The sequence below is a fragment of the Chaetura pelagica genome, unplaced genomic scaffold, assembly GCF_000747805.2.
Source record: "Chaetura pelagica isolate M959 unplaced genomic scaffold, ChaPel_1.0 scaffold107, whole genome shotgun sequence".
Classification (NCBI taxonomy): domain Eukaryota; kingdom Metazoa; phylum Chordata; class Aves; order Apodiformes; family Apodidae; genus Chaetura; species Chaetura pelagica.
Window position 1 is genome coordinate 3,533,653 of NW_009953979.1, and position 15,574 is coordinate 3,549,226.

At 47.2% G+C, this 15,574-nt stretch overlaps 1 protein-coding gene across 1 annotated transcript in view; it reads left to right on the top strand.

Moving 5' to 3' along the window:
• Positions 1-10,151, top strand: part of GATA4 (GATA binding protein 4) — a 31,728-nt gene extending 21,577 nt beyond the window's left edge. Inside the window, exons 3-7 of the mRNA XM_010002239.1 lie at positions 3,718-3,887; positions 6,919-7,044; positions 8,067-8,154; positions 8,415-8,557; positions 9,679-10,151. Of these exons, the coding sequence (XP_010000541.1) occupies positions 3,718-3,887; positions 6,919-7,044; positions 8,067-8,154; positions 8,415-8,557; positions 9,679-9,861 (710 nt within the window). The 3' untranslated portion in view covers positions 9,862-10,151. The remainder of the gene's footprint in view (positions 1-3,717; positions 3,888-6,918; positions 7,045-8,066; positions 8,155-8,414; positions 8,558-9,678) is intronic.
• Positions 10,152-15,574: the final 5,423 nt, after the last annotated feature.

Below are 15,574 nucleotides of genomic sequence, written 5' to 3' on the forward strand. Positions count from 1 at the left end.
ATCTTCTGACTCAGCACTGGGTAGTGCATGCAGGGGGCACACCCATCTGATATTATCCCATGAGGGCTGAGGTTAGGGAGAGCCATCCATCACGTGGAGGCTTGGTGTGCCCTGAGAACAAAGTCTATTCCTTCCCCCACTCAAGAACCAGCAATTTCTGTTCATTAATGTTCATAAGGATCAGCTTTGTCTGCAGCTGAGAGGGGAAAATCACATAAATGCTCTTCCTACAGAAGCAGAAGAGGACATTTTGAAATTTAAACTAATGAAAGCCCCTCCAGAGAGAAGTTCCAGTCCAAATCCCATAGAAATTAAAAAAAAACCAAACAACAAAAAACAGCAACCAAAAAACCACCTCTAAACCACCAAAAACTAGGTGAAGGCTACAGCTCAAACCAATATGGATAAAAGAGGAGAGAAGGTGTCAAGATTGCTTTGTGCTGGTGTTGTGGGGCTCTGATTACAAACCAACAGTGACAATAATGTGGACAATGGAGCTGGGTGTCACACAAACTCTTTGGAAGCAACACTCAATATTCAGTAGCAAATCTGATTATTGTCAGAAAAGAAGAGACTTTTGCTCTGCTTGGTTTCAACTCCACGTCCTCTGTTTCTTTCTAAAAGCTAAAATATTACCATACTTGCTATTTCCTGTTATCAGATCAGTTTTGAGGGACTTTCTTATTCAAGGGCTAGTCCAAATCTTAACATTTCTGACTGTTAGGAAATTTTCTTTTATTGCCATGATTAAAAGCTTTTGTTAAAAAGCCATGATAAAAAGATTTTGTTCTTCTGGAGGAAAATATCCAGGAAAGACGTTAGGCCAGGCTGGATGGTGCTTGGAGCAACCTGATCTCTGCCCATGGCAGGGATGGAACTGGATGGTCTTTAAGGTCCTTTGCAACACAAACCACCCTAAGATTCTATGATACTTTGTAATTAATCACCAACACAACTCAAATTGGCCAAGAATTTTAACTGTTACCTATGGATTACCTGAATTCTCCCTGGATTATGTCACCAACGTTGTACTGAATTATTTTCAAGAAGGAATTTTCTCACAAAAATTGCTTGGCTTTTTCTTTGGAAAATGAGAAATTAAAAACTCAACAACTTCTGAGATAGAATAATAATCATAATAATTTAAAAAAAAGTGAAATGTTTTCCTTTCTTGAGATTTTTCAAGGAAATTAGCTCTTTCCTGACCAGCTGTTCCAATCCCTTCCCTTCTCAAAGGAAGTTCATTTGATCTAGATTTTGGCTCCAGCTCAATGGTGATTTTAAAGGGAAAAGTGAGGCATTTTGGTTACAGAATCACTGAATCCATGTGTACAAAAATCACCCAGAGGCATTCTCATCTTTCCTAAACCATCAGAATTGCTCAAAGGTAATGAGATTTTTCCTTAGCTGCTGGATCCCTTCTTCTCTGGCTCCAAAGCCCCTTGGCTCCACTAATTTACTGTTTTCTAGTATTTCCCCATGGCCACATTTCCTGTCTTGCCATTTTTAGCCTGGTTTTCTAGGGAGAATTAGGTTCATGTGAATTTTTTTCTCTGTGCCTCTGTTTTACTGGCGCCACTCTAGTAATTTTTCAGTCCTTTGGCTGTTTCATGGTTATGCAGTTTCCTACAGATTTTCCAAAAATAGTCTGGAGAAAAGAGAAAATAAGGCCAACATTTGAACATAACCCTTAGTAGATACAAGAGGATCCACATGGGATTGAGGCACAGGCAGGCAAGAAGCCAAATGTTGGTAGTTTGCTGTTTGGGAAACGATTGTCTTCCAGCAGAAAACTGAGATACTCATGTACCAAGCAGGTGAACAAGCACAAAATCTAGGAACATGCACAATAACATTTCAAGAGTTATTCTGGTCTCTAATAGCTGAACGTCTTGATACAAAGTTCTCCAAATGTCTCCTGTGTGATGCAGTTTGTTGGGAGTTTTTTCAGCAGCTTGGTTTATTCCCAGCCTACACTAATCATAGAATCACAGAATAGTTTGAGTTGGAAGGGACCTTATAGATCATCTAGATCTACCCCCCTGCCATGGGCAGGGACACCTCCCACAAGACCAGGTTACTCCAAGTCCCATCCAACCTGGCCTTCAACACTTCCAGAGATGGAGCAGCAGGTTGCTCTAAGCAGCCTGGGCCAGTGTCTCACCAACCTCACAGCAAAGAATTTCTCCTAAGATCTAATTTAAATCTCCCCTCTTTCAGCTTGAAACCATTCCCCCTCATCCTATCACTCCCTGCCCTTGTAAAAATTCTCCCTTCAGCTTTCCTGCAGCCCTTTCAGGTGCTGGGAGGTGCTCTAAGGTCTTCTCTTCTAAGCCTTCTCTTCTCCAGGCTGAACCTCAACTGTCCCAGCCTGTCTCCATTGCAGAGCTGCTCCAACCCCCTGATCATCCTCAGCACCCTCTCTGGACTTGCTCCAACAGCTTCATGTCATTCTTGTGTTGGGCTCTCCAGAACTGGACACAGCATTATGTAATGGAGCCCTCTGCTGTCATTTTCTTCTTCTCCTCCAGTATTTTATTAGTGTTCCCTTTTTGGGGTCAAGTCAACAGAACCTGTCAGTGTGCAGGAAGGAATGGTTTTGTAACAGAAGAAATACATTCTCAAGCTGAACTCCACAGCTGATGGTCTCCTGGTGGGATCACCATCAGGAATGCACAGTTTCAAGGTCTGTGCCAGCTGAATGCAGCTGTATTTACATCTCAGCAAGGCCTGTAGCTGATGCTTATGTTTTATTAGGTGGTGGCTTTGGCTTCTCAAGGGCATTGAATCCAAGGGTGAGATGACCTGGTCTTTCCAAATGCTGATGCAATTGAGGTGTGCCATGTTGACTCTGCACCACCTTGCAGATGATATGGACATGCCATAGCCATAGAGATTGCAGTGGCTCAGCCCAGAGCAATTGTCCTCATTCTCACATCACACCTGCAGCTGAGCCCTGGTGGAGGGTGAACCAGGAACATGGTGAGTCAATGCACCAAGCCCTGGAGAGTGGCATCAAGCACAGTGGAGACTTCCATTAAAAGCTGAGTCTGTGACGCTTACTTATAAATGCCCATCAACTGCCTGAGTGGATTCTTGTGTTTCAGGAGCCACTTCTCATGCAGAGAAGAGAGCAAAAGCACATCAAGGTCTCAACCCCTTGACTTCCTGCAGCCTTTCCCCTCTGCAGAGAGGCTGGGCGGGAGCAAGCAAGGGCTGGGTGAGGGAAAGCAGGAGGTACAGGCATAGATTTCCCTGCCCACACCTACTCAAGCCCCACAGAGAGCTGCTGGGGAAGCTGCCTGATGTCTGGGCACTTCTGCTTTGTGGCTTCAGGCTTGGGTTTATTCATGGTCCTGACTGTAAACATGTCTCCTTCCCTGTCCTGGTCTGCCTGCCCTGGCTGTGTCCAATCTTGAAAATTGGATAACGTCAGAGCAGAAGGAGAGGTTTCTATTTCTGTCTCGTTGTATCCGTGTCCCAGCACATCCCTGCTGCCACAGAAGTCCTGCAGCCAACACTGTATGACAGGGAAAGGAAATTTGCTTCCCAATAATCCCGTGGCCTTCCTTGAGAAAGGAAGCACCCTGCGAAATCTGAATGTTTATGATTTCTAGAAACGTCACTTCTGGGCTCAAATATCGAGACTTGGATCAGAAATTGAATGTACAGCTGCATAATTAACCAAGTCTTTTCCCTTCTCTCCCATCATGGCAGCAGAATTTTTTGATGATTATTCAGAAGGGCGAGAATGTGTCAACTGTGGGGCCATGTCCACCCCACTCTGGAGGAGAGATGGCACGGGGCACTACCTCTGCAACGCCTGTGGGCTCTACCACAAGATGAATGGCATCAACAGGCCCTTGTTCAAACCTCAGAGGAGGCTGGTAAGTCAAGATCACACCACACACGTGGGGCAAGGCTGCGTGCAAGGATGAGGCAAAAAGACTTTGGCCAGGTGGAGGTGCCAGGGGTGCTTCAACTCCTTAGGTCTGCCCAATTTAGGTGGTTTTGGTGCAGATTTCTGAAATAAGCCAGATTGTCTGGTTCTTGGTCCACTCCAAGGTCTTGTACTGCCCAGGTGAGTTCTACAGACACCCAGGCCACGTGGGGGAAGGGGCTGTAGGACACAGGGGCAGTCCCATGGTGTCAGCTGAGCAAAAGTCAGCCTTTGCTTTAGTATCCCTGTAGGCACATTAAGAAGAATGGAAACCCTTTCCAGCTTCACCACACCACCAGTCTTTCTTCTCTTACCTTCAGGGCCCTTATTGCCTGGTCACTGGTGGGTGACCCCTCTCACTTTGTGGTGGCTGGACACCTTTTTCTAGATACTCTCATCCCAGCTCCTTTGGGCGAGCTGAAGCAGAGCTTGTGGGGCAGGTCAGGGTATCCCAAAGCCTCTGGGGTGAGGATAGAGTGTGCATGGGGAACCTGGGGGATGGGAACACCTCGTGGATAACCTGCCTGTTTCTGCTCCTTTCATGAGAGGTTTTGGGAAGGTCTCTGCAGTCTGTGTCCCAGGGATGTGGGGTCATGACCTCAGGTAGAAAGCCATCCCTCAGGGCCGTATTTCCTTGTCTTCCATGAGGCTCCATCCCCAACTTGCCCTGCCCTTCTCATCGCCCAGACCTTTCTGTGCCCAGTGCCAGCTGCTCCCTGCAAGCCTCAAAAGGTGACACTTGGCAGCCTGAGCGCTGCCACCAGCCGCAGCCACCCAGCGCCCTCTTGTGAAAACCCCTTCCTGGACACTGCCCTGACTGCACCCTGCCACCCAGGCCCCTGCCCTCTGCCATGTGCTGCTCTACGTGTGGTCCTCGGGCACATCTGTGTGGGCAGAAACGTCCCATTGGGCGTCAGGCTTGGTCCTTTGGAGCAAGAAGTGATGTTCACCCTGCAGATTTTGGGAGAAAGCTTGGAAAATCCTATGAAAAATAGAGCTGTGCAGATCTGTATGTGCACTTTTGTCACTTGGCTGGGCTGCTGGCAACCTGGAAACCTTGCAGAACTGGCCAAATTCCTGCTTTTTCATGTCCGTGAAGAAAAGGAGGCTCTGTCCAGAGATACAATGTAGGGGTGTGGCTCAGGTTATGACAATTGGTCTACCTGAATAAATATCTTCAGTAGAAGTGATTTGATTTAATCTGTCACTGTGTGACCCCTTTTTTTCGGAGACTGAGATGTAACAGAGAGCCCTGCAAGGGACCTCTTTGCTTTGCTGCAAGCTCTGTAAAGCTCTTGGTCCACTTCCAAAGGCTGCTGATTGAAGTTAATACATGGTGAGCTTACAATTAAAGGAGTGTTTGGTTTCTCTGCACCAAAGGGTTTTCCAGATTTTGAAGTCTTAAGAAGTACTTGAATTTCAGTTTTTATTGTTCTCCTGCTGTAGACTGACTGAACCTGCTTTATAACAAGGGAGAAGAAACAGAGAGAATGCTGTGGCAAAGATCACAGAGGAAATCCCCAGTAGGTGCTAGGTACTCATCTCCCAGGCTTTGACCCCAACACAGCAGCCAGCCATGCTGTTCAGGTCTGCAGAGCTGGGTAGATGTCCAAGACCACCAGATTTCCGCCCCATAGGGTCTTTTTCAGGCACCTTGAGAACAGGAATCTTCACACAGCTCCAGCACTTCTGTTCAGTCCTCACTTTATCAGCAAGAACAGAGAGAATTTGACCCCTGTCCATCCAGACTATATCCTCAGCTTATTAAGACCTGAGCTTTGAAGGATGCTGGCAAGAGTCAGACAGGCATGAAGGATGTCACTTTTTCTTCCTGCACCTGCTTCCAAGCTCAAAACTGCTATTTTATGTTGTTTCAAGCTGTCTTCCTCCTGTGGTTTTTTGAGCCTGGCTAAACCAGTTCACTCAGAGAGCAAACTTGATAAGGCCTGTTCCCTGCACTGTTTCATTAGTGGGGATTTCTATTAATTATCCATCTTTATCTTTAGTAAGATGATGCTCCTGGAAGCACTCCTTTTCTTATCGTCCCCTCAAGCCACATAAGCAACACTCTATAAACCCAGCAAGGAGTAGATAACATTCAGAGAATCACAGAATGGTTTTGGTCGGAAGGGACCTCAAAGCTCATCTAGTTCCATCCCCCTGCCATGGGCAGGGACACCTCCCACTAGACCAGGTTGCTCCAAGCCCCATCCAACCTGGCCTTGAACACTTCCAGAGCTAGGGCAACCACAGCTTCTCTGGGCAACCTGGTTCAGTGTCCTACCACCTTCACAGGAAATAAATTCTTCCTAATGTCTATCCCGTATCTCCCCTCTTCCAGTTTAAGGTCATTACCCCTTGTTCTATCACTACACGTGTCCTATCACTACTACTACTACTGCCCTTGTGAAAAGTCCTTCCCCACCTTTCCTGGAGCCTCTTCAGGTACTGGAAGGTGCTCTAAACTATCCAAGGCTCTAAGGCTGAACAATCCCAAATCTCTCAACCGGTCTCCATAGCAGAGGTGCTTCGGGACACTGAAGCATTCATGACATTGATAATATTTTCTTGGGATATGCCATGATGGTGGAGGGCTTGGGAACCTGAAAGGGCAGAAGGGCCTGAGATCCAGCACCCTTTGTGTAGGCGTGTGCATATCCAGCAGGTCTCTGAGCTGCTGCTAGACCTGCAGGAGCTCTGAGGCTCTGTTAGATGATGTCTCTGGCACCTCAGATGCCCCAGGACAGCTGAGACATCCCCACGGTGCTGGCAAGGTGGTGGGAAGGCAGCGGGGCAGGAGCTGAAAGGCAAGAGGGGAAGAAAAAGGCAGTTGCATTTCCCACCACACCAAGGTGAGAGGAGAAACGGGCGGAGAAATCAGAAAGGCAAGAGGAGAAGGGAACCAGAGGAGTGCTGGAGCGAGGCTATGGGACCTGAGGTGGTGGCAGCGGAGGGCTGATGTGTTTTGTTCCCCGCAGTCGGCTTCCCGCCGCGTCGGCCTGTCCTGTGCCAACTGCCACACGACCACCACCACGCTCTGGCGCCGCAATGCCGAGGGGGAGCCCGTCTGCAACGCCTGTGGGCTCTACATGAAGCTGCACGGGGTAACAGGGCTTCGCTCTTTTACAGGGGGAGGGGGTTATCGACCGCACCGAGCCGGGGATGGGCTTCGTGGTGCAACTCTGTGCCCTCCCGGGGCTGCTTTTTCTGCTGTTCCCTCTGGGCTTTAGTCCCCCTCAATGTTACAGCGTGTTCAGACTGGCAAGGGGTGATGCATGAAGGGCATTTCTCCTGTATTGGTTTCATAGAACCATGCAATAGCTTGGATGGGGAAGGACCTTAAAGATCATCTAGTTCAAACCCCTCTGCCATGGGCAGGGACACCTCCCAGGCCAGCTTTCTCTGTCTTATCCAAAATTTGCTGCCACTTGCCCCCCAAGCCTTAGAACGCAATGAAACCAGGCCCAGATTCTTCTCACCTAAATTCAGGCACTTGAGTGAAAAACCTGAGTCAGAAGCACAAAGAAAGGCTTGGCCCTTCCACACAGGGTGTCAGATCTTGGCTGTAGGTTGCTCATGGGAACAATCGATGACTTTTTTTGCTCAGGTGCCCAGAGTGTCTCCTCCTGCCTGTGGGGGCTTTATGTACAAAAATAATATCTGATGTAGCTGGACAAGTCCTGTTGGAGTCCAAGGCATAGCAGGACTTTTAGATACAAAACTCCAGTCCTTCTCCCACCAGTCAGTGGCAACAGGGCCACCCCTATGGCGGAGACAAAGGCCTGCAACACTTTGGCCATTGCTTTGTAGCAAACCCTAGTTCTGCTTCTTATTGCTACTCCTAGGGATTTTTATATGTGTCCATGCTCTCAGTAATGTCCAGGGCTTCACAGGGGATGGAAGGGCATTCAGGACACACAGGTCAAAGCTTTATAGCTTTGACAAAGCTTTGACATATCTCTTCACACAGCAGTGCTGACCAGTGACCTTGGGCTCTATCTTGTTGTGGCTTTTAATTACATCTGCTGGTTTTCATGGAGCCTGTGAGGCAGAAGTGGAATAATGTTTTCCTAGATGACCTTATGGACATGCAGAAACCAATGTGCTCTTATATATGGGTCTGTAGGTTCCAAGGCCTTTAGCAATGAGAAAAGAGGGCATCCAGACGAGGAAGCGCAAGCCAAAGAACCTTAACAAAACAAAGACACCAGCAGGTAAGTGTTGAATGGGGGAGTATATTCTACATCCATACATGTATGCACTTGTGTTTCTGACCACCATGTCCTGTGAGTCAGATACCCAATCACAGAATGAGCTGATTCTTCAAAAAGGGGGAGGTGTCTGAACTCCTTCCAGCAGTAACAAAGCCCTTCCCACCATTTATTTTCACCTACGATAGCTTTGGGTGGGTGGGTAGAGTGCTGTACTGGAAGGTCTTTGGGAAGAGCCTGGCTTACTGTCTGCTTTCTCACAGGTCCATCCAGCAGTGAGAGCCTTACTCCGACCACCAGCTCCACCAGCAGCAGCAGCAGCACCACAACCACTGAGGAAATGCGCCCCATAAAAACAGAACCTGGGCTCTCATCTCATTACGGGCACCCCAGTCCAATTTCTCAGGTACAGAGAGGAGATGCTGGCAGTGGGACAAAGATGGGAACTAGGATGGTAGACATGGTGAGACACTCATCCTCAAAATCTCAGTGGAAGGCTGCCTCTTTTCAACCCAGGGGTCTAGGAGTTGGCAGGGAAGAGATCTATCCTCTGGGATGAGGCAAAACCCCACATTTGTGTCACCATGTCTACAGTACAATGCAGCTTTTTAATGATGTGTAGCAGTCCTGAATGGATGAGAAGAAGTAGTAGCTTTGCTGAAAACATGAAATTACTTGCTGGGCAGCTATATAGGTCCCATAGCAAGAAAATTCCCATTCCCTTTGTATGTTTTTATTTGGTTTGATTTGTCCTGAGCAAGGAAGAACTTGGCACTATTATCCTACTTCCCCTGCATTGTCTGTCTATTGAGTGAGAAGAGAAATACAAAGTGAGGACAATAAACTCACACAGCCCAAATCTAAGGGAATTGACTCCCTGCCAAGGTAAAGCAGGCCAGCGTGACAGCCCAGAGCTGCAGGGTGAAATGGTGTACTCTGCCCATATCCACCATTAGATGCCTTGGGACCAGCACAGCATCCACAGAAAGTGTGTATCCTGCTGAGCAACCCTCACAGCTGGCAGCTGATCCATATGGAGGTTTAATAACTGTGCTTTGGTTAATGATCCCCATTGCAAAGGATGACAGGGGGGGTGTCATGAGAGCAGGGCAGAGGGGCAGAATCCCCTCCCTTGACCTCCTGATCATGCTGCTTTTTAGTTGTGTGTTGTGCTGGACTGATCCTGCATCTGCAGCACTTTGCAGAGCTGTTAATGTGTCCTGCAATCCACAGAAGGCCATTTGACAGCTAGGAGAGCCCAAGACTGACCAAATCTCAAGCCTTGGGAGGTTAAATGATCATTTCTGACATTTAGAAGAGAAGAAGATGTCCTGTATACGGTGGTAGGAAAGAACAATGTCTGGAGCAAGAAGGAAAGAGCCTGTCCCAAGTATGCATGAGCTGCGATCTGCAGCTCTACAGCAAATCTGCAGCCATGTTATTCCAACAGCACCAGACCCCAAAAAGGGTTTCATATGGTCCTCTATGGTTTGAATCTTTCTTCACAGGATGTTCCTTTTTCCACAGGCATTCTCAGTCTCTGCCATGTCTGGACATGGGTCATCTATCCACCCTGCGATTTCAGCTCTGAAGCTTTCCCCACAGGCTTACCAGTCAGCTATCAGCCAGTCTCCACAAACCAGCTCCAAACAGGACTCCTGGAACAGCCTGGTGTTAGCTGAGAACCATGGGGACATCATAACTGCGTAACCTGGTCTTCCACCCAGGAACTTCAGGCTGATCTGCTTGAGAGATGAAGAAGATGCTGTGTAATCATCAAGTCCATGTTGTTTCCCACCTCTTTTCTGCTCCTGCCTTCTCTCCCCTTGTGAGATGTTCCAGCAAAGGGATAAAGAGGACTTACCCGAGGTACAGGAGAGCTCTTACACAACAAACAGAGAAGACTCAAATATCAAAGTAACTAATAGATTTGAAGCCTTTTTTCCCCACTTCAAATGAGCCTCTCTATTTGATTGTCACCACCTTCTATAAAATAGTCAGAAATACAAAGATGGACACAGTTCTTGAGTTTATTAAAATATATGACATTTAAGACTCAGACAATGGTGGAGCAGAGACACCTTTTTTTTTTTTTCTTCTGTCAGCATCTGTTATTTTCCTGACTAGGAGAAAATGCCACCACCTTCTCATTACCCAAATTCAGTGATCTTCCATCAAATGAAGCCAGTTCCAGAACAGTTTGTTGAACAGACTTCACTAGACATCTTGTGGTGGCTGTAGTGGATTTTATAGGATTTAGGACAGAGAAAAAGAGATCCTTCCCCACACCCATCCTCAGTTCACACATCTAGAACATTGTCTTCATTTTCCTAGATGGTCTGAAAAGCTAATGAATGTCTGTATTTAATAGTAACTCCTTTCCTATTTATCATTACAAAATCATGGGACTGTGTTTCCAAAAAGTTGTTGCCTGAGCCTGGAGAAGGTCTGTCCAAAGTCAAAGAGGGATTTTGGAATGAGGAACCTTGTGGAAGCAAGAGACCCATATTGGCCAACAAATCCTGGGGGAAATTGCTGGGCTCTTCCCTTGTGGATAGCTACAAGCAAGGCTTAGATGTTACTCAATAGCACAGCATGTGACAGATGCTCTTCTAATGCTGCTGTGCCATTGCTTCTGAGACAGTTAATTTAATTATTTTGCATACTTTTCTGTTGGTTTTGATGTCATGGATGAAACCTGACTGTGATTTATTGCTGGCTGTACTGTGAGGGCCCACTTTCCTCCTCACAGCTCATGAAAATTTCACACGTCTAAGCCTTCAGGACTTCACCTTTTTCACCAAGCAAATGCTTCAGCTTCTAATGGGGCAGGCAGGAGATGTTTTCTTTACCAAGCACATGCACAGACTTGCTTGCCTGCAAGAGAAGCAAAACTCCATTCATGCATGAGTATTAACCAAGACCTGTGTTTTTTCTTGCCCATAAGGCTCTCAGCAACCAGAGGTTCTTAGCAAATGGAGTTGGAAGAGATGCTGAGAGCTGACTCATTCCCTTTTCCCAAAGGGATCAATCCTATGTAACCTCACCTTGGCTGCTCTTTCTCTAGCATGTGCTTAACAAACTCCAGCACCACAGATGCCACAGCTCTCCTGTGCAGTCTCAGTGCTTCACCAGCTGCTTGCCATGGTGTTCTCATCAACATTTCTGAAGAGGGACAGCTTTGCCTCTCCAGGCAGAGAATTTCTGGGAGAGTTCATCCTACAAGATTCTCCACTCTTGTTTCTTTCATTCCCAAACTGTTACTCTTCTTGGCTCCTCAGCTCCCCTCTTTCCTCCCTGCATCCAGAACCCAAGTAACAGAACTACCAAGTGAAAACCTAGAAGAGGGATTTTGCATCCCCCCTAAATGTGCCACCCTCTGTTTAACACCCACTGTTTAACATTACCAAAAAGAGTGTTTCCACCCAAGCACCAAGATACATGCCTTGGTGAAGAGGACAGGCATATTTGAAACAAAAGAATGGCACTGTATTGTCTTGGTTTGAACTCGCAATTTCCTCCTAATGTTAGAAAAGCTTCTCTAAGGAGAAGGACTCAACTGGACTGGTCATGGTAAAGACTGGGACTGGAGTCACAGTAGAGACCTGGACTCTTCCACACTCTTCCCTGTGCTCTGTGTAACTCAGATGTGCAGGGTTTTGGAGAAGTGACAGAGCCTCTACACTCCCCAGACAAAACCACCACTGCAGTGATGCCACGGGAATGGCTGGATGGTGTTTGCATCAGAGTTTCCTCTCTGTCTTGCTGAGCTAATGTAGGGTCCAGCCTCATTAGTGTTAATTACAGCCAAGGAAAAGAAACATTAACAAAACCAAATTAAATTATGTTATTCTGCTCAAGCCTCGTAGGCTGCAGAGAACAGGCTAGAAATAGCCCTACAAATGTGAATTTGGGCTGAAATCATAAAGGCATTTTCCCCCAGACATGCAAGTCTTTAGCCAGCCTCCTTGAACTACATTTCCTGCCTGTGACTGAGAAGCATGCACCACAAAGATGCCCCTTGGCTAATGCACATGTTTGGGATACCCTGGACAACCTGAGAGGGAGGGAAGAAGCTGGTCTCCAAGAGAGGAGCTAAGGTCCAGACCAACCATACGCTCCATTTCTTACTCCACCTAGATGCTCCTAGAGGCCCCACCCACCTTGCCTTATTCCTGTGCTCCTCCTCCTCGCCTCAAACACAAACTCCCTGGCTGAATTTTTCTCCTGCCTTTAGAAGACACTCCAAGATGCTAGAAAGGACTCTGCTAGCAGGAAAAACTCTGCAGGACACAGCTTGCCCTGTGCTCCCTCTGGTTATCTAAATGACCCTGGTAGAGATTCATTAACTGGTTCTCAGCCTTCCTCAAGGTCTTAAAAATAATTATTGAAACACAGTGAGGAGTATTTACCAGGACCCTGGTAACAGGATGGTAAGTCTGCTTGAAGATGAGGCTCTGGGGGCTGTGAGGACAATCTGGCTCTCTTTAGCAGAATAAATTAGCTCTTTTGACCCTCCTTTTGCACCTCAAGCAGTAGAAGTCAAGATGCTCCTAGTTCTGCTCTTCTTTTCAATCACCCAAAACTGTGGTAGAGCTATTGTTGGTCCAAGAGCATTTGCCATATTCTGGCCAACACTGATACCAAGATAGTGAGAGGCTGAGCTCAGGCTGAGCACCATCATGGTAGGTGTTGTACTAACACACCACAACAGATGGGTCCTGTCCTAGGGAGTTTGTAACAACAGAATTACAGAGTAATTTAAGCCAGAAGGGACTAGATCAGGTGTCTCAGGTCCCTGCTCGGTCAAGTTTTAAATATCTCCAAGAACAGAAATCCTACAACCTCTCTGGGTTCCTGATCCAGTGTTTGACCACCCTCATGGTGGAATTATTTTCCAAACAAATGTTAGATACTAATAAGAAATCAATTGCTTTGACTTGGAGATTCCCAAGAAATGAGTCATTGCAGAAGACTGAATGTTGGATCCAATCCCAGGAGTCAGAGACAGCCCCTTCTTGTAGGTAGCAGCTGGGATGGCCAACACAGGATGACAAACATCAGACGTGACACACTAAGGGATTCTCACATGACAAGAGAATAGAAGGGCAACCAGTTTCAGGACACTCAGCTCATTCTAGCAAGAGGGGCAACTTAAAAAATTCTGAGTTCCATCTGAGCTCTGCTTTCCTTCCCCCAGTGGCAGTTAGAGCCTGCTTTGCTAATGAAATTAGATACAATTATTAAAGACTCATTAAGACAAGATCACTATTGCTATTATTGCAATAATGTAGTCCATTGCAGCATAGCTGGATAGTGAGGACCATACCAGGCCAGATCTGTCACAAGTGCAGGACCAAGAACCATTCCTGCCCTTGGGAATAAGAGGGAAGGACCCTGTCTTGCAAAACTCTTAGACACATGTAAAATACATTTGTGGGACTTGTTCTCTTAGAGGTCATCATCAACATGTGCAAATTTTGATGTCCAAAGCTTTGCAGCACAAGGTTTGATGGTGCCAAACCAGACCTTTGCAATGGCTTAGTAGTCACCAGGGTGAGATGGGCAGATGAGAACCAAGATGGGGAGCCAAAGGGGTAAAAAAGGTCACTTAACCATCTCTAAATGTCTTTCCTCATTATGGAAGTGCAATATCTTGAATCACTTCAGCCATTGTTTCGTAAATTTATCAAAAAACACCCTTATTTTTCTTGCAATCTTATGGGCTGGCTGGAGAGGGTGCAATCAGAAGGAGCTCAGGAAATATCTAAATGAGCTTTAAAACCGATCATCAACTTTTAATGTAACATTGAAGCTGTGACTACGTCAGGGGTGGTGTTTTGTTTTGCTTTTTTTTCCTCTCCATGTATAAATTTGAAGCTCCCCAGGTCATCTGGGAAGTTCCCATGGAAACAGACACCTATTTGTAAGGGGGAGAAGGAAACCAACCAACTGAACAAGCTGTAATTATTTAAAGATGTAAAAAATATATATTATGAAGTAGTATGGCTATCAATCCACTTATCTTCTACACCTTTAGAACTAATGGAAATAAAACAATTATAATAAAACCAGAAGGCTACTGCTTGACTTTGAATCCCCTCATGGACTTCTTGGAGAGGGCTGGGGCTAAATGATCACATATGAAGGGAACTTGGAGAAGAAATGATGCAATGGGTCCTGTTGTAGGGAGTTTGTAATAATAGAATTACAGAGCAATTTAAGCCAGAAGGGACTAGATCAGGTGTCTCAGGTCCCTGCTCAGTCAGGTTTTGAATATCACCAAGGATGGAAATTCTACAACCTCTCTGGGTTCCTGATCCAGTGTTTGACCACCCTCATGGTGGAATTATTTTTCAAATAAATGTTAGATACTAATGAGAAACAAAATCATTGGTGAATTAATTTAATTGCTTTGACTTGGGGATTCCCAAGAAATGAGTCATTGCAGGAGACTGAATGTTGGATCCAATCCCAGGAGTCAGAGACAGCCCCTTGTAGGTAAGAGCTGGGATGGCCAACACAGGATGACAAACATCAGAAGTGACAGACCCAGCAACGAAGCCCTTCAAGGTCGGGTTGGATGGGGCTTTGAGCAGCTTGGTCTGGTGGGAGGAGTCCCTAGCCATGGCAGAAGGAGTGGAACTAAATTATCTTTAAAGTCCCTTCCAACACCAGGCATCCTGTGATTTTAACACAAAGGGGGGAAAGCACCCAATATGTTTCCCACGTGGCAGGAAACCCCCCAAACACAGCGGAGAGAGGAAAAGCTTCTCAGGGCACCTCGACGACTTCTCTTTTTGCTCTGCTCGCCCCCCGGGTTCTGCGGGGCAGCTGCTGGTTGCTCAGCCCAACCACTGCCAGCTGAGCTCCTGAAGGCAAAGCCACGTCCCTCCAAGGTCTGTGCTTCTACAGAGGGGGGGAGTGGCTGAGCTCAGCCCTCCTACAAGCCCCCCACCTGCTTCCCGTGGTGCCCAGCTTCCTTCCCAGCCCCAGAAGTCGGTGTAAGTGGTGGAGGGAGTGGGGCCAGGGCTTGAAAGTCCTCCCGTTCCTCTCCCACCGGCCAACTGGGGAGCTCTCCTGCTGCCTGGGGGGAGGGTCCGTCTGCTATAAAGGTAGGTGGGTGGGAGGGATGTGGGCGTGAAGGGTGAAGGTAAGGGGGGGGTGTGGTGTGGAGGTGGGTGAGAGTGTTGGGCTGGGGAAGGAGGAAGGGCTGGAGAGCAGAAGGGGAGGAAGGAAGCAGGGGAGAAGGGCTGCGTGCTCTGCTCCCAGGGGTGTGCACAGGGTGGGCCTGGGAATGGCAGCGGCTTGAGGGCTGGATGCAGGAATGTGGGGCTCGGGGTGCATGCCATGGGTGCCTCCTCTGGGGCTCTGCAGGGTGTTGGAGGTGTCGGGTGGTTCCTCTTCTTCCTTCCTGGAAGGG